Here is a 24,266-nt window from a genome sequence, read left to right as displayed (position 1 = left end):
TGAATATCAGCATATCTGACTTATCAACAACATCATCCTGACGTGCATAACTAATACTTCTATTATATAATCTGAAATCAGTTCTCTTTATCCAAATAGCTTCATCATGTTCCTACCAGTATGTATATACAGGTTTTCATGTGTGATTCTGATTATATATAATTGAACTATTCAGCCACAAGACAATCATCAGTGAAACAAAAGAAAGCTGTCAGTAACAGAAAGAAAAAAAAAGAGGTATAGATTACAAACCATTACTTGTTGCTTTTCCAGATACTTATTTTCACTTTCAGTGTTTAGTTTGACTCAAGTAATTGGTAATTTTACAGCTAATCAAGTTGTTGATGGAGTTTATGCACTGCAGTTTATTAATGACAAGGCAGATAGATTACCTAGCAAACCTGATTGTCAATACTGTGGAGCAAAAAGGATGCACTCTGAGACACCTAATTTTTGTTGTTCTGACGGACAAGTAGTTCTACATGAAAATAACCTTCCAGACATTCTTATAGAATTATTTACTGGTCACTCTGATGAAGCTTTATCCTTTCGCACGTATGTCAGAACATATAACAATATGTTTGCTTTCACTTCCTTTGGTGTACACTATGATAAATCGCTCTGCAGGAGAACAAATGGTATATATACATTCAAAGTTCAGGGACAGACCTATCACTTCATCAAAGACCTTATTCCGCATGGAGGATCTGGACTATATCTGCAGCTGTATTTTCATGATACAGACCATGAGCTCCAAAATAGAATGGCAGTTTCTGAAAGATTAACAGAAACTATAGTACTGAGGATCATGGAACTGATGAAATCTAATCCATACGCATGCTTTCTGCGAAGCCTCAGAAATGTTCCAAATTTAGATTCATATCAGATAGTGCTGAAATCACATTCAGAAAATGATCAACGAGTATTCAACCATCCAACAACCTCTCAAGTTGCAGCTCTTTGGACAGAAGGCCAAAATTCAGAATCAGGTTATGCCAGACACATCCAAATTTATACAAAAGAAGGAAGGGATCACTTGGTGCAATATTATTATGGCTGTTACGATCCTCTGCAGTATCCACTATTATTTGCACTTGGTGAAACAGGCTGGCATCCTGGCATCAGAAGAGTGACCACAGAGAATCCAAAAAAGAGAAAAAGATGTATTCAGAAAACCAGAACTACTGCTGTTCTAACCAACTACAAATCTGCTGAAGAAATGATATCTGCTGAACAAGAAGGTAGTTCCAACCTCCAATGACTCATACATTAGTTATATGCAAATGACTTATACATTACTTACATACATTAGTTATCCATTACTTATACAATTAAACATGTGCACTGATTTATATGCAGAATATACTACTTTTATTGATTATATGGAGAACATAGATCACTTATATTTTGTCAATGTATTCACCTTCATCCAATTGAATCAATAACTTATAGCTTATGTATGTAACTTTCAGCTTGCAATGATCCTGAAAACAACAGTGAATCTGTGTCAATGCGAGAATATTATGCTTATAAATTGCAGATGAGAGACAAATATTGTCCAAATATACTCAACACTGGAAGATTACTTCAGCAGTATGTTGTTGATATGTACATAAAAATCGAAAGCCAGAGACTAGATTACTATAAGAATAAACAAGAATTTATAAGAAGAGAGGAACTACAAGGCGTTATGGATAGCGTCATAGCAGGTCAATGCCAAGGTTCAAAGGTAGGCCAGCGAGTGGTGCTTCCAGCTTCATTTATAGGAGGCCCGCGTGACATGAAAAGGAGATATGTTGATGCTATGGCTTTGGTACAGAAATTTGGTAAACCAGATTTATTCATTACGATCACTTGCAATCCTTCATGGCCAGAAATAAAGGATCATATGCTCAGAACAGATGAAGGACACAACAGACCAGATTTACTCACTCGAGTGTTTCATGCAAAGCTTGATATGTTGAAGCAAGAATTATTCAAAAAAGAGATATTTGGATCTGTTGCTGCTTACACCTATGTCATTGAATTCCAAAAGCGCGGTCTTCCTCATGCTCATTTCCTCATAATCTTGAAGCCATGTTCAAAGCTTTACTCTACAGATTCTTATGATCAAATCGTTAGTGCAGAGATTCCAGATGAGAGCAAAAATCAACATCTTTTCAACATGGTTCGTAGACATATGATTCATGGTCCTTGTGGCAAAAAAAATCCAAACAATGTCTGTATGCAAGGACAACATCAGAAAAAATGCAGAAACAATTATCCAAAGCCATTTTCTGATAAAACATTTCATGGGGATAATGCATACCCCACTTACCAAAGAAGGAACAATGGATACAAGATGATGGTTCGTGGACATGAAGTGGATAACAGATGGGTTGTTCCATACAACCCTTACCTTCTTGCAAAATTCAACTGCCATATAAATGTTGAAATCTGCTCTACAGTGAAAGCAGTGAAGTACATATATAAGTATATCTACAAAGGTCATGACAAGATCCATTTTCGAGTGAATTCAGACAGCTCTAATGACTCAAATTCTGATGCTAATTTATCTACAGTTGATGAAATCAAAGACTACCAGTCAGCTAGGTGGGTATGTGCAGTCGAAGGTATATGGAGGATATACAGATTCTTGCTATCTGAAATGCATCCTTCTATTATTCACCTACAACTTCACCTAGAAAATTGTCAGCCATTGAACTTCAGAGGAGATCAAGACTTACGCGATGTAGTAAGAAACAGATTTGCTAAGAGAACTATGTTAACAGAATTCTTTTACATGAATTCTAATGATCCTCTAGCTCAGAACCTCAAATGTACTTATAAAGAGTTCCCTGAACATTTTGTCTGGTATCCAGGAAGGAGAAAATGGGAGCCAAGAAAACAAAAAGATTCTATAGGCAGGATAGTGACAGCAAGTCCAATGGAAGGAGAACGATACTTTCTCAGACTATTCCTCACACATGTCAACAGTCCAACTTCATTTGATGATTTGAGAACAATAAATGGAGCTTATGTACACACTTTTCGTGAGGCAGTAATCTTGAGAGGTTACTTTGAGTCCGATAAGTCACAAGAACAATGTCTTGAAGAAGCAAGTTTGTATCACATGCCATATAGTTTGAGAAGATTATTTGCGACTTTGCTCGTTCATTTTCCTCCTTCAAATCCAAGATATCTTTGGGAGCAATTTGAGCAGCCATTATCTGAAGATATGAGCAACATTCCAGAAATATCAGTTGATCAGATTCGTTTGCAGGTACTATGTCAAATAAATGAGTTTCTCCAATCAATGGGAAAAGACATTAATCAATACGCTTTAGTTTCAAATACCCTGTATTTTGATGCCTTGAACAAAAACACTCGTGATACAATAGCTGAAACAAGAATCTCTGTACCAGAGCATGACCTTTTAGCAATTAAACAACTAAATGCTGATCAGAAAAAAGCTTTTGACATTATTATGAATGCAGTTTTTGTTCACAAGAAAGGGATCTTCTTCATTGATGGACCAGGTGGAACAGGAAAAACATTCCTCTATCGAGCACTACTAGCACAAACCAGATCAAAAGGATACATAGCTCTTGCTACAGCATCTTGTGGAGTTGCGGCTTCCATTTTACCAGGTGGAAGAACAGCTCACTCAAGATTCAAGATACCAATTGCTGGAACACCAGATAAGCAATGCAGAGTTAGTAAACAAAGCTCATTAGCAAAACTCCTTCAATCTGCAATTCTTATAATCTGGGATGAAGCTCCAATGGCGCATAAGGGCTCAATTGAAAGTGTTGACAAACTTCTAAGAGATATAATGGACTCAAACGATTTGTTTGGATCAAAGGTCATTGTTCTTGGAGGCGATTTCCGTCAAGTCTTGCCAGTGGTAACAAAGGGATCAAAATCTGAATTTATTGATGCAAGCATAGTCAATTCGTACATATGGCCACAGCTACGTAGATTACATCTCACTGAAAACATGAGAGCAAGACATGATCCAGAGTTTACTCAATATCTACTTCGCATTGGAAATGGAATGGAGCCAGTTATCTTCAAGAATTCTATCCAGATACCTCCATCAATGCTGATAAGATATACAAATGAGGAACAATCACTGACTGCACTCATCAGGACAGTATTTCCAGATTTGAAAGCATTTTCTGACCAAAATCTCTCTGCAGTTAATCGTGCTATACTGACAACAAAAAATGACTTTGTTGATCAAATTAATGAGAGACTCATTGTACATTTAGAAGGACAACTCCAAGAATATATCAGTCGAGACAAGTGTATAGACAGCTCTGACCAGACAATCATGGAGGACTTGCTGAACAGTTTAACTCCAAATGGTTTTCCACCTCATAAGCTACTTCTTAAACCATATTGCCCTATCATGTTACTCAGAAACATTGATGCTCCTCAGGGATTATGCAACGGCACTAGACTGATATGCAAATCCTTGAGCTCCAATATCATACATGCGGTCATAACATGTGGTGAATTTGCTGGAAAAGAGGTCTTCATCCACAGAATATCTTTCAGAGTAGAGAACAGTTCAGACTCACCAGTACCATTTGAACGTATTCAATTTCCTATCCGGCCCTGTTTTGCTATGACAATAAACAAAGCTCAGGGACAAACGCTTGATTTTGTTGGCATATATTTGCGTGAACCAGTTTTTTCACATGGACAGCTATATGTAGCAATGTCAAGAGCAAAGAACAGTAGTTCTGTGAAAATTCTTATCAAACCATCCATATTTGATGATGAACAAGACTCGATTACTGAAAATATAGTATATACAGAAGTACTAGATCTAGCTTACCAGTAATTGCTCTAAGCATGTGCATACGAGTTATTTATCCATGTCCATAATCATATACCTCTTATAGTCTTCATTCTGTACTCATGTATTCTTATTACAAGTCACAGCAGGAAAGAAACATCATTCCATTCAGTGAGATAATCCCTGGACTACAAAACTGGACAGCTCTGGTTCAGGTTCTGGACAAGCAAAAGGCATTACTTTCAAAAGCCGGCAACCGATATCAGAAGCTGATATTAATTGATCAACAGGTAATCGAAATTCTGAACTCCACTCTATATACTTTATTACTCAACCTTTATATTCAGATCAACACAACTATATTTGTTACCAGGGTACAACAGTTGAAGCAATGATTTATAAATCAGACATCGACTTCTTCAGAAACCATTTCCAACTCTACAAACGATACATTCTCTGCAATGCTAGAGTTGAGTACACACCATCAGAATATCGCAGTCATCCAAATCAGTGTACATGGTACATAGATAATTCTACTGTTGTTCAAGCAATAGATGAAGTCCAGCCACCTCAGATTCCAACTGTCTTCAGATTCTCGCCCTTTACAAAATTCCACCAGCACATAGATGATAATACAGATATAGGTAAGTCACAAAACCATGTCCTCAACTGCTAATATGCGTAGTCTTCATAACAGTTATAACTAAGCACATTCCAAAATCAGATGTCTTAGGCATTGTCGCTGAAGTTCATCCTCGAATACAGAGAGCTACTACTGCTACCAGGGAAGTAGTGATTATAGACAAAAGGTATGTAAAACCATCCATTTATTCTATACCAACTCTATACCATCACAAATTGATCAAGATATCCTTTTCTAACAAATTGTCACTTATCAATAAAACACAATGCAGCATGATGCCAGTGATTCTGACTCTGTGGGGTGAGCATGAAACAGATGAAGGCCAAACGATTGCAAATATCATTGACACAATGCCGCTCATTGTTGCACTTCGAATTAAAGTATCATCATATCACAGTGAGTGCATAACAAATTTCTGATGCTTCGCATGTTTAGTGACTTAGTATGTATTCATAATACTATGTACCTTACAACACATAATTATTGCAGCACTGAATCTCTCAACAAAATTTGGATCAAGCATTCTGGTTAATCCTCCGATACAACAAACTGCTGATCTCAAACACTGGTACTACTTCTTCTCATAAGTAATCATTTGAAAATATTTTCTATCAAATATATTCTAAACGTTACAAATGAAACTTTTATCTTGACTCACAAGGGCTACTGAGACACAAGCAGAAATCAAGAAACTGATGGCAGAAAAAGCATACCACAACCGAGCTAAGCTTCTGCCACAACCAAGAGATGATGAGCTCACAACTATTCAAGATTTCCTTGCGTTTCCTACGGTAAATTGTACCCCTCAAGCTTTATCACCAAAAACATTTGAAAGATACACTTTGTTTTTTATGCCAGCTTCATCACTTGATTCCCTACTCTTGACCTCTTGTACCAATAACTCTTATTTTCATCCCTTTTTACTTCAGGATTTTTCATTTTCTTCTTAAACATGTTAAATATTCACATCTACATCTCAATTTCCTTATCAATGTAAGCTGAACAATAGTGACTTTAATACAGAAAAAAGCCTACTGGTTGCGTGGTACTCCAAGGTTACTAGACAAGAGCCAACGATTATGGTGTAATGCTTGTCCACAATGCCACAAATCATTCAGAGGAAAGCCAGCGTGGAAAATTGTTTGCACTTCATGCAACAAACAAGTAAATATTACTGCAAGATGCCGATTAACTGTAGAACTTGCTGATTATTCTGGAGTTTTGACGCTTGATCTTTATGACAACGATGCTCTTCAGTTACTACCTTTCACCTTATTGGAGATGCAAGACTCAGAAAACAAGGTAACAAATCAGATTTTTATATGCATTCAGAATACTATGAGTAAAAACTAAGTGTACCATATCTGATCAAAATCTGTTTATATTACTTTGACAGCATGAACTGAACTATGAAGCCATTGAAGAGGCCATTAACAGCACTGTGATAACATGCTTTGTGAAGAAAATGATAAACACCCATGCATCCACCAGTACTGAGAAATACTCAGCCATTATCCTGCACAAAACATCCATGGCAGAGATTCTATCACAAGTTTCTTCCACCATTGCTTGCTCAGAATCAAGCACAGAACCTGCAATCACCACTCCACAGGCCAATGAAACTCCACTCGCTACTGCTCCAAAAGACACAAATGTGCACAGCAGTTTGCTATCAACTCTGAAAATCACAGAGAGTCCAACTAAAAAGCAACGTACCAAAGAATCTGAAAAGGAAGAATGAAACTGCCATATAGTACTTTTTGTTAGCAAATATTTTTGGACATCTACTAGCATTCCACAACTTTTGATTCTTGAACTTTGGCTCCTCAGCTTTCTACGCCTAAACTTTTTGTTGCTGAACCTCTACTACTCTTTATCATTTGTATAGCTACTGAACTTTTGATGCACTTTTGCTTAAAGATAGTTAGCTGAGCTTTGTGGAACTGAAAACACCCGCTGTATTATGTATACTTATTGTAACTATTTTGCCTCCACTAGCTGTGTTTGAATTTTTTCTATGCTTGCAAATCCATTCCAATTTTACAATAGTTTATTCCTTTCACCTTCATTTGAAAAAAAACTAGAGCACAAACTACAATCAAACCGAGTATTAACAAACCATGAAACACAAAAACATTTCCACTACCTATGAACTTCATGCAACTAAACTTCCTCAACACAAAATCTAAACAGAAACTTTTACATATAATACAGTACATCACAACTGCAAACAATTCCACGATACAAATCATACAGATCAATGAAAACATACATAGCACTGCATTACAAATTTCTTCCACACGCATCAGAAGAGCCACTCATCGCACTTTGAACTGCTTTCCTCTGTTCTTCAACTTCTACTTCCATACGACGAGCAATGATTTGAAGAAATGGAAGGTGTCCAATATCTCCTAATGCACTTTCCAGCACACGAGCCTTCTCTGGATGTCGATAAAAAGATTTGAACAACTCATATATCTCATTCCTAAGTAAAATATTATTTGCTAAAAGCCGATCTGCACCACTTAAGATCCCATTATCTCCACTATGCCCTGCCAAGTTTCCCAACACACCACTTATTGATACTCGATTGAGCATAACTTCAATATCTGGATGCAAATCACGTAACACTGCAATACGATTATGAGTATAATCCATCTTCAAGTCACAAAGAAGTACAAAAAAATCACTAATAAAGCATACAAAAACCTATAACAATACAGCAACTAAATAACCAAATCACAAAACTAACGCATTTATACACATCAACGACATCACAGAGCAAAAAGAAACAAATACAAAAAACAGAATGACACTATACACATGTGAACTAAACAACACTGACAAAAAGATATGTGCCACACAAAAAACTACTGTATTCACGTGAATTCTTTTACTCTGTCTCCAAACCAAAACAAAAAGAATCAGTGGTCAAAAACAGATGTCAACCTGTCCAACATCAATTTCCCTGATCATATTCTTTCTCCATCTATAATCAAACATACCAGTCTGTTTAGTCTATCAACATTTACCCGAAATATCCTACAACTATTCATTGTTGATTCATTTAAAAATCTGATACATCGCACCAAACAATTAAAAATATCAAATAAATCTTCTTCATTTTATTATCCATTCAATCAACTTTTAAATTTTTAAACACCTCCATATATTTTATCTATCATTCATTAAACATTCGACTCTTGTCAAAAACTGCAGATTCAATTCGTATTCTGTTTTAAATTTCCTACAAATTTTCATTGAACAATAATTCACTCTACGCTGGTTCCAAATCTCATACATGCGATGGAACATATGAACATATCGCAGAAATATCCTTCATTTTATTATGGATTTAATCTACATATTTTATTCATGTTAATTGTATAAGTTATTATATAAGTTAATCTACATACATGATAATAGACCTAATCTACATATTTTATCCATGTTCATTAGCTTTGATACACCTAATAAAATTCTTTTAATTCATGTTAAAATTCCAAACAACTTCCCAAAAACTGCAGACTACATTCGCATGAGTTATGACCAATCTAAAACCAACACATTGCAAATCTTAAATTTCCTCACAAATTTTCACTACATGCTATTGTACCACACTTCTACAAATAAAAACTTCAGTACTTCATAAAATACATACATATACATATCATGCTACTTTATGTAGCAAATAGAAGATCATCATATTCTCCAAAAACTCACAAACATTTCTTACTAGCTAAACACCATACACTAAAAAGCATACGTCAAAAACCAACAATACACAAACCAAGAAACACATCTTCGCAAAGCCAAAACCTTCAATCAGTTTCGCCACCCAGGTCACTAGAAGATGGCGGACTGGGAAAGTAATATCTTTCTTCTAACACCTCCAACCTCATTCTACTAGCAATCAATCCCAAGATCGGATAGCCCCTTCCGACCCTAAACGCAGCCTCTAGAACCGACGCCCAATCATCATGCCTATAAAATTCCTTGAACAAATTACATATCTCATTTTTCAGCAAAACATTTGCCACCTGTGCTCGTGCAACAGGTTCAGCTGGACGATTCCGACACCCATTTCCCAAAGGATAAGCTGCTCCACGAACAACAGCCAGTTGATTCACCTCTTCATCCACCTCTGGATAATACAATTGAGCAGTCGGAAATCTCCCACTTCCACCCGCCATTTGCAAACGTTAACTATCTACAAACAAATACTAAACGTACACTTCTTACCAGTATCCCAGCTTCAAATATATAACCAAGAAACACCACTAGACACACGTGAATTTTCAGAACTGCCTACCGTCCTTCCACACAAGAAATTACACGTCTCATACTACCTACACATGCAAACAAATATCTACCATGCACACGTCAATACATCATAGATTCTGCTAACTTCATAACAGTAATATGCAGTAATATATATAAAAATATATATATAATATACAGTAATATACACTAAAAAACGTATATATATAATATACATGTATATAACAGTAATATATACCATACATATATACATATATACATTACAGATATATATAAATATATATAGATATATACTAATTAATATAAATAATAATCATCCATACACAAGTATGGCACATATATACAATCATATATAGATATATATACAGATATATACAAATATATATATAGATATATATCCATACCATCATAATTGTACATATATACAAATATATATATAAATATATATACAAATATATTTCCACCACTTATCCAATATATTTAACTCACAATATACAAATGATATTTCCACCGCTTAACCTGAAAAAAAAACTTACGCAACATATTTAACTCACAACAAATAAAAACAAAAATCACATAGATTTTACTCTTGAACTTCCACAAAAAAGCTACAAATACTCTATTTCATTAAAATTCTAAAATTATCCATTCAAAGCATTTAACCACACGTGCACAAATTGAAAACCAAATTTTTCCACATTTATCACCTACTACCCAGCGCCCGCGCATTGCGCGGGATACCCACCTAGTATAGTATATTGAACTCAAATCAATACAGTCACTGAACTCAAATCAATGAGTTTCCTTTTGACAAAAGAAACTTTTGGCCAAAATGTACGATCCGAGTATTTGAGTTCGATCACTATATTGAATAAAATATATTTGAGTGGTCAAAAGAAATTCAATGGACATATATACCCTTAAATTTTGACAGTTGACTCGCAGATGTTAGTTTATTTTGTAAATGAAGAGAAAAATTTAATGAAATGATCACGGGTATACTGATTAATTAGTTGAGTTGTTAAATTGAGATGAAAAATAATTTGATCATCAAAAGTAAATGCAGAAAATAATCTAAGAAAAAAATCTTATATACACTGACATATATACATTATCACCGTAAAAATTATTTTACCAGATGCATTGGTTGATCTATATAGAGAAACCTCTCTCCACTTTCCTTATTTTTGCGATATGTTTGTTAAGACAATGTTCAGAGAAATTACCGGATTTCTTTCTTTTCTTGATTATGCTCACGACCACATCATGGGACTAGTCCAACTTTTAATCACCCATTTAGTTCATCAGCGACAATGAGAAAAATTTTTGCTAATCCAATCATGTATACATTCTTCAAGATATGTTTGGTAGATCTGCAGAGCAAGATGTGCAAACAGCATATCAATTTTACTGAATGCTAGAATGCCAAAATGTCTACCTTCCAAATATAAACAAAACCTAATGAATGTACGAGGAAGAAAAGCATGAAAATGGTGTACATATGAAGGCTTCTCCACTAGTGCTCTCAATTTTAATGAAATTGCTTCAGCTTCTGTGGTTGCTATCTTGGCCCTGAAAGACTTGTAGCCAAAAGATGAGCATCATCGTTGCTCATTCGAGGCCCCGGTAAGGCGCCACCACCCTGATTGCTCATTGACCTGAAGAAAACTGCATAACGTTGTGACCCTAGCTGCGAACAGCGCGGTGGCGGAGGGACAGGGCAGATTCCTTCCAGCATCTGAACTACCTTGGTCATTGATGGTCTTAGGAACATTTTATCCTGTATGCACCAGAAACCAACTTTAATTGCTGTAGAAACTCTGTCATCCTTTTCATCTATCTTTAAACTTCCATCAATGATGTCCTCAAGTTTTCCTTCTTCCATCATTTTAAAAGCATAAGAAGGAAAATGGGATTTCTCTGAGGGCTCTGAGCGATCAAAGGTTCTTCTACCACCAATTATCTCAAGCAGCACTAGGCCATAACTGTAAACATCATGGTTCAAAGTCGCGGTTGCGGTTGCGGTCGCGGCTTGGACCGTTCCACATCGGTCTTGGCATATCGGTTGCGGTCTCGGCGAGACGCGAATTTTTGAAATATTTAATATTCTAAAAATTGTAAAAAATATGATAAACAAAAATAATTAAAAAATTAGTAAAAATAATAAAAATTCGAGTTGATTCGGGATGACTCGGAGTGACTCGGTAAGACTCGACCGTTTCAACCCTTCACGGTGACGTCTCGATGAGTCACGTATCTCGGTATCGTTTCGTCACGGTCTCGTCTCGAACTAGGCCGAGATGGTGTCGACTCGGCTGAGTCATCTCTCGGTCTCGGCCGAGTCTTCGAACCATGCTAAACATCGCTCTTCTCTGATATGGCACGGTTTGTGATCCATTCTGGTGCAAGATACCCCCTTGTTCCCCTTAATGTGGTGAAAACATTACTCTCCTCTCGAGTCATAAGCTTAGCAAGACCAAAATCTGAGACTTTTGCAACAAAATGGTCATCAAGAAGTACATTCTCAGGCTTTATGTCATAGTGAACTATCTTCACATCACAATCTTCATGGAGATAAGCCAGACCTTTAGCTGTTCCTAGTGCAATGCTGTATCTAGTTTCCCAATCCAACATGAATTGCCCTCTGTTTTTTCGGAAAAGCCATCTATCAAGAGATCCATTTCCCATGTACTCGTACACAAGAAGACGGTCATTTCCTTCAGCACAGAAGCCTTTAAGCCCGACCAAATGAAGATGATGAATGCTCCCAATAATGCAAACTTCTGCTCGAAAATCTTTCTTCCCTTGACCAATGCCTTCCAATTTTTTCACAGCCAATCTAGTTCCAGCAGGGAGAATCCCTTGGTAAACTGAACCAAAACCACCTTGACCAAGCTTCTTGTTGAAGTTATTAGTTGCAATCTGAAGATCATTGAAGCTAAAATGAACTGGGAGTCCCAATAAATTCTCCAAAAAAATTTGCTCCTCCGAAGACTTTTCAGGGGATTCGGGCAATTCCTCGTTTTTCTTCTGGTGGTGCTGATATCCTGCATAAAGGAAACCAAAAATGGTGAGCAATGCGGAGATAATGACCACGATGACAATCACATAGCGTGTTTTGTTAATTCCACCACCTCCTTGATTTGCCCCACCTCTTGCATTGGTCAAGACTTTGGTATAAGAAGCATATTGAGTACCATTTTTGGAGTGCTGCAAACTTCCTATCTGATCAAACAAAAAACAATTTCCTGAATGGTGAAAGAACATGACAGCACAAGAGCAGTTTCCTTGGCAAGAGGCTTTGCAGCCATTTAAATCTGTTTTAGAAGAGGGTGGAATAATATCAAGAGCAGAGTAACTAAGAGTGTCCCCTGCATCAACAAGCTCCACAGAGTCCTGTGACCTATCGCAGAAGGAGAAACTACTTTTCGTGCAAGAGTGAAGGGCCGAAGGGCACAGGCAACTGCTTCCTGTCTCACAAACAAAATACGGATCACATGCTGCAGGTCTACTACACAGATCTTGTGGTATGTGTATCGAGGAGGCACTGAAGTTACCATCAGCTGGAAGAAGGCTGAAAGTGATGAAACCATCATTTCCCAAAGCTGCCACCCATATGGTATTTTCATCATGATTATGAGAGAAAACAAAAAGCCAAAGTAACACTATCTTGATTATAAAACTTCCAAGAATTGTCATCAAGAGTTGCAGATACAACATTCCCTCCATCTGCGTCAATGATTCTTCTGGTATCCAGTCCCATGGCCCAATAAGGCTGTGGGGGCTGATAATTTGCTGATAGAATCATATCTCCAGACTTCATCTCAAGAGAGTAACTCAAATTATTGGAGTTGGGATTGCTTACCAGTTTCATTCTGTCACGCCCCGAGCCCGCACGTGCCCGTCACATGACCTCCGCCGTACTCCTAAGTCTCACTCAAGAATACAAGGCTACATTAACTAATTTAACTTTAAAGGTACTAAATAATTTAACCAAATAAAGTGCGGTACAAACCACGTATAAAAGAAAGTCTACAAATGTTCAAGACGTTCGTACATTTATTCTCTGATTGAAATAGCGGAAATAAAAGTAAATAAAACTAACAACTAGAAGTAGCTAGCTTGCCAACTTCTTTTCATCTAAAACTAATAAAAGTCATCCTCAGGATCTTCTACGTAAACCAACTCATACTCTTCAGAATCTGCAAAAATGGTAAGAAGTGGGTTGAGCGACACATCGCTCAGTAGGTAATATTTACCCCTCTGTTGGACCATGTACTCGTAACTTTAAAACTATATATCAAATCCTTTCCACATAAATCACCTCTATAATTTTTAAAGTAACGACATTTATAAAACAAGCAGTAGTAAAGAATGACAAGGAATTTAAAAGCACTTTATTGATAACCATACATGAGAAATCGCAATGTCATAAATCACTTTGTAACAATTCATAAGTCTCTTCATATCCATTCATGAATCATCCCATAAACGTCGCATATCCGTTCATAGATCATTTCAAATCAGCTCATAAGTCTCATTTCAAATCAGTTCATAAGTCTCTCAAAGCAGTTCATAAATAATTTCATATCCGTTTATAAACCTTCTTTCAGTTCAGCTCATAACAAGTACATGTAATGACCGGCTACTGAGTACTCAGCCTAGAGATTAAACCCCTGCTAGGTGGGCGACCAATAAATTTCATGACTACCGATTGGTCTCATTCATATTTGGGTCAATCGGCCGGACTCTATACCAGGCTACCATGATCTTATCAATCGGCCGAACTCTATACCAGGCTACCATAGCGATTAGACAGGACTATAGCCCCTACCGTCTATTCCATGACTGCTCTGAGCTTTACTTGTCAAAATTCAGTTCATATATCATATACATAAATCTTTGCTTCCATAAAAGATTCAACTCATTTTGTATATAAGAAACATATCAACACATTTCAAATAAGTCGCATGGTCCATTTTTGTATAGTAAAATATAACTCTCATAAATATCCAAGCAAAACATTTAATCAAACACCTTTCGAGTCAACACAACAAAATAGCATTGAAACAAAAATTTCACTTTGCACGTTTGAAATTTCAGAAGGGTAAGTACCACCTACCTTTGTTTAGCTGCTCGAGTGGATTACCTTAGATCCTTGTACCGTACCTATCAAATGCATGAGTTCCCTAATTAGTTGCTACTTCCTATAAATGCATAAATATACAACCTCGAAGTAAGTACGAGATTCATATCTAGACCATTATATTGACCCTAATAGCATTTCCCTCAAATTGGATGATTTCTATTTTTGGAAAGTTTTCTAATTTTGGAAAGTTTCTATTTTTAGAAAGTTTCTTAATTTGGAAAGTGTTCTTTTGGTAAAGTTTCCTAATTTAAAAGAAAATAATTATTCACAATCCTGTTTATTACCCTAACTACTATCTTACTCTATTTATTTATAATTTATGATTATCCATTATTATTATTACCATTCTCGTCGTCGCTAATTTATTTTATTATCACTTATATATATGTTAGATAGTTATTATTACCTTTCCCTTTATTTCCACTTTTAGGCGTGTATAAGTGTTATTATTATTTATGTATACATGTACATATATATATATCTATATATATTGACCTATTATAATTATTATTGTCTTAGTTTATTCCACTCGTATTATATTTTTATCTTTGTTTATATCCTTAATTTACTTCCTCCATGTCCATATTGTTATTATCCTTACTATTATTGTTTATTAATTATTATATACTATTATTATTATGATTATGATTATTATTAATATTAGTGTTATCGTCAGCATTATTATTTACTATTATTATTATTATTATTATTATTATTATTTTAAATGTTCGTTTAACAATTTAGAATTTATCTCACCTCATCTACATTAACCTCATAAGGCTAAATTAAGATATCCTAGATTTTTCTTTAAATATCTTAGACGTAATTAATTAAATAAAAGTTTTACATGACCAATACTTGAATTCTAACAATTTCTTTAAATTGGGTCCTAAATTTTAATACCCATGATCCCCTATAAAAATGGACTAGTTATATTCAAAATTTATTTATTAAATATTTATTTATTTTATCTTATATTTGGTTAACATCTAAATTATCCATTTTTCCTCTTCGGGTAAGAGCCATGGTTGGCCAGAAGGCCAACCATTTCCTTTTAGACCATGGTCGTCAGAAACCATTTGTTTGACCAAGGTCTGGCAACAACATTCCTTCCATTGGTTGGCCGAAAAGGCCAACCATTTCCTATGTCCATTGTCGCCAGCAAGTGCTGGCGACATCATCTTGCAATTTATTTTTTTATTTTTTTTATGTCTTGGGTTGGCCTGGGATTCTTCCTGTGGCGTTGCCTCTGCAACGCCTGGCCGAAACGGAGCAGCGGCAGCCGCCGCCGCTCTTCCCTTTCTTTTTTTTTTTTTTTTTAAAAAACAGATTCAAACACCCTATAATATCAGGATTAAAATCAACCCCCCTATTCCTATTTACCCAGATACGAATCTTATCAAAACATACATATCTACACCTATATAGCAACAATACTTGCCCATAAAATTATTAGAACAATTGATACAACTACTAAAACTTAAAAGAGAGGTTCTCTTGTGTGAACTCGAGACTTACAGGTTTAGGTGCCTAGTCGTCGGATCGATTGACGGTGTTGCCTGCTTCCCTTCTCTCCTCTCTAACGGCTCTTGCTCTAGGGAGGTAGACGAAAGAAAAGTAAGGCTAGGGTTATTTTCCTGTCTAGGGTTTTAATAAAATCCTAAACCTAGCACTACTTATTAGTAGGTGGCTTGGGTAAGAGTTTTCATTTATTAGACCCCTTACCCTATTTAACCTAACCTGCAATTATGTTTGCTTTTACCCATAATAAATTACCATTTAATTAAATTGGGCAAGATAAAAGAGCCCAAAAATCGTGGGTTTTACATTCTACCCCCTTTACAAAAAGTTTCGTCCTCGAAACTTATGTACCTTGATAAAAAGATAGGGATGTCTATTTCGCATGTCTTCTTCTAACTCCTACATTGCCTCTCGTGGTGTATGGTTCGTCCATTGCACCTTCACGTAGGGTATGGTCCTTCTCCTTAGAACTTGATCCTTATGATCCATGATTCTCAAAGGAACTTTCTCCACTGACAAGTTTTCCCTCACCTCGATGGGTTGTCCTCCAAAATCTGGTTCGAGTCAGATACATACTTCCTCTGCCGGGAGACTTGAAAAACATTATGCATCCTCGATAGAGCAGGTGAAAGGATCAGTTGATAAGCTAAAGGTCCCACTCCCTCTAGTATTTCGTAAGGTCGTACATACCTTGGACTTAACTTGCTACTTCTTCCAAATCTCATCACTCCCTTGGTGGGGGATGCTTTCAAATATACTTTTTCTCCCGTTTGAAATTCTAAAGGTCTTCTCTTTAAATCCGCCCAACTCTTATTTCGGTCCTGAGCTACCTTTAGTCTTTCTCAAATAACCTTAATTCTCTCCAAGGTCCTTTCCATCAAATCGGGGCCAGTGATTAGCTTCTCCCTACTTCATCCTAATATAAGAGCGATATATACTTTCGCCCATACAACGCTTCAAATAGTGCCATACCTATCCTACTATGATAGCTATTATTGTACAAAAACTGCATTAGTTTCACCAACCTATCCCAACTATCCGAGAAGTCTAGAACACAAGCTCTTAGTATGTCTTCCAATGTCCGTACGATCCTTTCTGACTATCCATTCATTTTGGGGTGGAAGGCGGTATTTAGTCTTAGGTATCAATCCCTATAATCTCTTGGTAGGTCAACCAAAATCTAGACATGAATTTAGGGTCCCAATCCAACACTACTTTCACAATTCATTTTCAGATTAGATATCACATTCTCTCCCCCTTCTTAAAGATTTCGTCCTCGAAACCTAAAAGACATAAACATCAAGATAAGTTAACAAAATTTCCAATGTTCTTGCAATACATCTTGGGAATTATTCCTACAGTGTCTAAATTGGATTCCCTTATTTAATTCCATCAAGCTTCTGCTGCGCACTCTTATTTTCTCAATACCTTCCATCTTCATATTTATATAGCTCAGATGGTCATAATATCTCTCACAACATTCTAAATATCGACTTATAATGCTCTATAGAGATCAACCTATAGAAAGAATGCCATAGACACTAACAGTACCACTTTTTTCTTTCGTCACACATTCTATAACAACATACTTATCTACTATCACAAAAAGTAATCATTATCTCAATAAATGGGTTCCTGCCCACAGTGTTTGTAATTGATAACGGAAATCTCTTATTTCTCTCAAATCTCAAATCTAAAATAGCATCACACCGATTTCCAGATCCTATAACCTGAGTTATTACACCACTAAATGCCATGGGAATCTTATCTCCTTTGGTCATTTTTTTTAACTCAATTCAATTTTTGAAAATATTAATATCTCAAATATCATTTCACAAAACTCCTTGATCATACAAAAATATAGAAAATTTTATACAAAAATTATTGTCAAATTCTCATAGTTGAATATAATAACTTTATCATAAATTTGGTAAAATATTTATCTATGTATAGAATTTCGAACTCATACAGGTTTAGAAACTGAAAGTGTTTGAAATACATAAGTCAACTAACTATACTTCTTACAGCATTAGAATTTAGAGTACAAAGAGAATTTATCAAGAATTATTGTTAGATTTTTCTATACGATAAGGAAAAAAAAATTACTTTTTTTTTGTAGAATACTTTTATCTAAAACTCTTTAGAGATTGGGTGAGTATATAAAAAATAAAAAAATATATATATATTTTGCACAAGATTGTAAGATATAATTATTCAATATATTTATTCTTTTTTTTATATAGATATATACATAAATATTTAGAAACTATATTTACCAAGCAACTGTAAGGTAAAGGTACATATTTAAAAATTCTGATTAAAACTATTTGTGCAAATAAGATTTTGGTTTCACCATTTATTCATTTTTTTTTTGGTAAAAAGTATGTAAAATTATATAATGGAAGAAATTTATAAAATATTTATTGCCTGATCATGTTGTAATAATACCAAAACTAATAATATCAGCTAGTTTAATAAATGTCTTGAGCATTAGATCTAATTATCGTAAACCTCAAAATAAGTCAACAAAATTCCAAGATCCAACGTGTTTTGCTTGCGTTCGATGACATCATATTGTTGATCATTCATACTTTCGTTGTGCACTCTAATTTCCTCAATATTTTGAATTTTCTCTATACTAAACTTCAACTAGATATAAGATTATCCATAGATCTGACATCCTAAATGATAAACTTGAAATGTACTCTAGAGACCAAAACTTACAAAAAGAACACCCTAAATACCCTTTTATTATTATTATTCTTTTTTTTTTGTAAGTGTCAATCATATCTGGTAGGTGGGCCTGGTTACCTTTTCAACTTAATATATACATATAGTCACCACTTACTTACTAAAAGTAATCATCATCTCAATACCTGAGGTCATTCCAGTAAATTTGTAACCTAAAATTCTAATACCATTAAATGTTATGGAGTCACTTATTTTCTTTTAATCCCTTATCCATTTCATTCCAATTCTCAAATCACAAATATCTTCAGTATCTTTATACCTACTTCCAACTATTACAATTTGAGCTATAATACCACTAAATATCATAGGAATCTCTTGATCATTTGGCATCTCCTTTCCATTTCCAAAATCATTAATATCCAAGCATCATTTCTCACACTTCCAGATTGTAAAACCTAAGCCCTGATACAACTAAAAAAAATCACAACAATCTCTTATTTCTTTTGATCTATTTTTCCATTTCCTTTTAATTTCCAATAGACAATACTTCAAATGCACATAATATTTCCTACACGTCCGACATCTTAAACGTAGAGTGTACTACCAAAATTACATCCAATTAAAGGACATCATAAACACCAATTGTACCATTTCAACTATTCACACATGCAAATTTTCAAGCCTATTTATTTGGTCACAATTGAAGAGTAAATCGTACCTCAACTACTTCATCTAAAGAGTAAATCGTACCTCAAACTCTGTTATCATTAAATATTATGAAAATCTCTTATTTCACAATATTCAATCCAACCTCATTCCCATTTTCTAAAATCACTAATATTACAAATACCATTCAACATACATCTAAATCGCATAACCTAAACTTTGATAACATTAAAAATCACATGAATCTCTTATTTCCTTTAATCCTCTTTTTCTTTTCATCTCATTTCAATTCTCAAAACCCCTAATACCTCAAAAACCATTTCACATACTTTCGGACCATATAACCTAGGCTTTGATACCACTAAAAATGTCACGCCCCGAGCCCGCACGTGCCCGTCACATGACATCCGCCGTACTCCCAAGTCTCACTCAAGAATACAAGGCTACATTAACTAATTTAACTTTAAAGGTACTAAATAATTTAACCAAATAAAGTGCGGTACAAACCACGTATAAAAGAAAGTCTACAAATGTTCAAGACGTTCGTACATTTATTCTCTGATTGAAACAGCGGAAATAAAAGTAAATAAAACTAACAACTAGAAGTAGCTAGCTTGCCAACTTCTTTTCATCTAAAACTAATAAAAGTCATCCTCAGGATCTTCTACGTAAACCAACTCATACTCTTCAGAATCTGCAAAAAATGGTAAGAAGGGTGAGCGAGCACATCGCTCAGTAGGTAATATTTACCCCTCTGTTGGACTATGTACTCGTAACTTTAAAACTATATATCAAATCCTTTCCAATAAATCACCTCTATAATTTTTAATAACACATTTATAAAACAACAGTAGTAAAGAGCATTTGATAACCATACATGAGAAATCGTAAAGTCATAAATCATCATAAATCATATAATTCACATATCCGTATCATAATCAATTCAATCAGTTCATAAGTCTCTCAAGCAAGTGTCATAAATCATTTCATATCCGTTCATAACCTTCTTTCAGCTCATAACAACATGTAATGACGGCTACTAATACTCACCAGAGATTAGAACCTACTACTAGGGGCGACAATAAGTTTCATGACTACCGATTGGTCTCATTCATATTTGGGTCAAATCGGGTCGAACTCTATACCAGGCTACCATGACCTTGTCAATTGGCCGGACTCTATACCAGGCTACCATGACCTTACCAATCGGCCGGACTCTATACCAGGCTACCATGGCGATTAGATAGGACTATAGCCCCTACCGTCTATTCCATGACTGCTCTGAGCTTTACTTGTCAAAATTCAGTTCATATATTGTATACATAAATCTTTGCTTCCATAAAAGATTCAGCTCATTTTGTATATAAGAAACATATCAACACATTTCAAATAAGTCGCATGGCCCATTTTTGTATAGTAAAATATAACTCTCATAAATATCCATGCAAAACATTTAATCAAACACCTTTCGAGTCAACACAACAAAATAGCATTGAAAATTTCACTTTGCGCGTTTGAAATCTTAGAAGGGTAAGTACCACCTACCTTTGTTTAGCTGCTCGAGTGGATTACCTTAGATCCTTGTACCGTACCTATCAAATGCATGAGTTCCCTAATTAGTTGCTACTTCCTATAAATGCATAAATATACAACCTCGAAGTAAGTACGAGATTCATATCTAGACCATTATATGGACCCTAATAGCATTTCCCTCAAATTGGATGATTTCTATTTTTGGAAAGTTTCCTAATTTTGGAAAGTTTCTTAATTTGGAAAGTGTTCTTTTGGTAAAGTTTCCTAATTTAAAAGAAAATAATTATTCACAATCCTGTTTATTACCCTGACTACTATCTTACTCTATTTATTTATAATTTATGATTATCCATTATTATTATTACCATTCTCGTCGTCGCTAATTTATTTTATTATCACTTATATATATGTTAGATAGTTACTATTACCTTTCCCTTTATTTCCACTTTTAGGCGTATATAAGTGTTATTATTATTTATGTATACATGTACATATATATATATATCTATATATATTGACCTATTATAATTATTATTGTCTTAGTTTATTCCACTCGTATTATATTTTTATCTTTGTTTATATCCTTAATTTACTTCCTCCATGTCCATATTGTTATTATCCTTACTATTATTGTTTATTAATTATTATTTACTATTATTATTATGATTATGATTATTATTAATATTAGTGCTATCGTCAGCATTATTTATTATTATTATTATTATTATTATTATTATTATTGTTATTATTATTTTAAATGTTCGTTTAACAATTTAGAATTTATCTCACCTCATCTACATTAACCTCATAAGGCTAAATTAAGATATCCTAGATTTTTCTTTAAATATCTTAGACGTAATTAATTAAATAAAAGTTTTACATGACCAATACTTGAATTCTAACAATTTCTTTAAATTGGGTCCTGAATTTTAATACCCATGATCACCTATAAAAAAGGACTAGTTATATTCAAAATTTATTTATTAAATATTTACTTATTTTATCTTATATTTGGTTAACATCTAAATTATCCATTTTTCCTCTTCGGGTGAGAGCCATGGTTGGCCAGAAGGCCAACCATTTCCTTTTAGACCATGGTCGTCAAAAACCATTTGTTTGACCAAGGTCTGGCAACAACATTTCCATTGGCAGCCGCCGCTGCTCTTCCCTTTCTTTTTTTTTTTTAAAAAAACAGATTCAAACACCCTATAATATCAGGATTAAAATCAACCCCCCTATTCCTATTAACCCAGATACGAATCTTATCAAAACATACATATCTACACCTATATAGCAACGATACATGCCCATAAAATTATTAGAACAATTGATACAACTACTAAAACTTAAAAGAGAGGTTCTCTTGTGTGAATTCGAGACTTACAGGTTTAGGTGTCTAGTCGTCCGATCGATTGACAGTGTTGCCTGCTTCCCTTCTCTCCTCTCTGACGGCTCTTGCTCCAGGGAGGTAGACAAAAAAAAAGTAAGGCTAGGGTTATTTTCCTGTCTAGGGTTTTAATAAAATCCTAAATCTAGCACTACTTATTAGTAGGTGGCTTGGGTAAGAGTTTTCATTTATTAGACCCCTTACCTTATTTAACCTAACCTGCAATTATGTTTGCTTTTACCCATAATAAATTACCATTTAATTAAATTGGGCAAGATAAAATGAGCCCAAAAATCGTGGGTTTTACACATTCCTTCAGTGAACTCCTGATTCGACGCAAGGGTATCAGTGGGATGGCCAAAGCTCTGCCATATTATGCCGCTATCATTGCCAACAAGTACCAAATTCCCTGAATCCAGCAATTCCATTGCTACAACTCCTTTGTTAGCAGTATCTCTGGACCAAATGGTAGATCCACCATGTTGCAGGTAAGCATTCCCATTTCTAGCGAATGTGAAGAAATCTGAACTTTGAATCAGATTGTTTCTATTAGCAGACCAAATGATTGTTGAGCTGCCCTTGTGAAGAACCACAAGTTGAAATTTATTGACATCTTGACTGGGTCGGAAACCCAATGCGAAAGCTGTGAGGACTCGTAAAAACTATTATTTTATGCCTAATTTATGGCTTAATAAATTATTTAATTGGATTTTCGCTTCGAGGAATATTTTCTAGTCTTATTAGACCTAAATACATGGTAATATAACTTCGTTATATTTTTAAAATGATTCGTTTCAAAAATTAATTTCCTGGAGTACGTCTAGTAAAAATAGTGAATAGTACTTGGAGATTTTATCCGCGTAGTAACACAATAAGCTTGGAATATTGGAGACTTGTACTATGGTCTTAAAATAGGTAATCTTATGAGTAAATACTCAAGTGATAGTTAGTAGCGCAATCGTTATAAGAATTTATTGGAAGTTTCGCGTTATAGCGTTAAAATTGACGGTACGCGTTTTCACACGCGCGACGTTATTTGAGGGACTTTAGACCCTTATATCGGGACAATTAAGAGTGAATAACACTTACATGAATATAAATGCATTGGAGGTTCAGTGCACTAGTGAACCAAACGCGCGAGAAAATCGAACCTAATCGCGCCAAACGCGCCCTAATGAGAGTTGACTTTTGGGTGAATTTACACCACTTATTTCACCTTCTCTTGGAAGCTAAAGGAAATCAGATTTCTCTCCATCTTCTCTCTCCTCATAGCCGACCAAACACCCTCCTCTCTCTAACTCCATTGCTTCAAAATTTCTGCTCACTAATCTCACTCAAAACCACCCCAAATCATCTCCAAATTCAACCAAACTTGCACCACACCTAGCTTGACACTTGAGGAGCATTTTTAGCTGCAAACAAGGGCTGGAAATCACGGTTTTTCTGGGGTAATAGAGGGCCGAAAATTCTGCTGAACATCAACCCAAAGTAAGTGATGATCCACTCTTGGAAACTTGAAGTTTGGAAGCTATCTTACCTTGTTAAGTTCATGCCATGCATACATTGTGTTAGCTTGATATGGATGTAAAATGTGATAGTGGGCTCTTTG

The 24,266-nt window shown here is 35.0% G+C and overlaps 1 protein-coding gene and 1 pseudogene across 1 annotated transcript; one reads left to right on the top strand and one right to left on the bottom strand.

The window, feature by feature from the left end:
- Positions 1 to 293: 293 nt before the first annotated feature.
- LOC113758658 lies at positions 294 to 7,170 on the top strand (the record flags this gene model as incomplete). The annotated part of the gene is made up of 10 exons (XM_027301428.1): positions 294 to 1,241; positions 1,473 to 4,807; positions 4,927 to 5,076; positions 5,160 to 5,430; positions 5,484 to 5,595; positions 5,701 to 5,825; positions 5,919 to 5,997; positions 6,091 to 6,220; positions 6,453 to 6,731; positions 6,826 to 7,170. Coding segments are annotated over 10 exons (5,774 nt in total), but the record flags the coding sequence as incomplete, so codon positions are not given.
- A 4,101-nt stretch (positions 7,171 to 11,271) lies between these two features.
- On the bottom strand, positions 11,272 to 23,300 carry LOC113758660 (annotated as a pseudogene).
- Positions 23,301 to 24,266: the final 966 nt, after the last annotated feature.

The sequence above is a fragment of the Coffea eugenioides genome, unplaced genomic scaffold (assembly GCF_003713205.1).
Source record: "Coffea eugenioides isolate CCC68of unplaced genomic scaffold, Ceug_1.0 ScVebR1_63;HRSCAF=309, whole genome shotgun sequence".
NCBI classification, from domain to species: Eukaryota; Viridiplantae; Streptophyta; class Magnoliopsida; order Gentianales; family Rubiaceae; genus Coffea; species Coffea eugenioides.
This window is presented reverse-complemented; position numbering and strand designations above follow the sequence as displayed.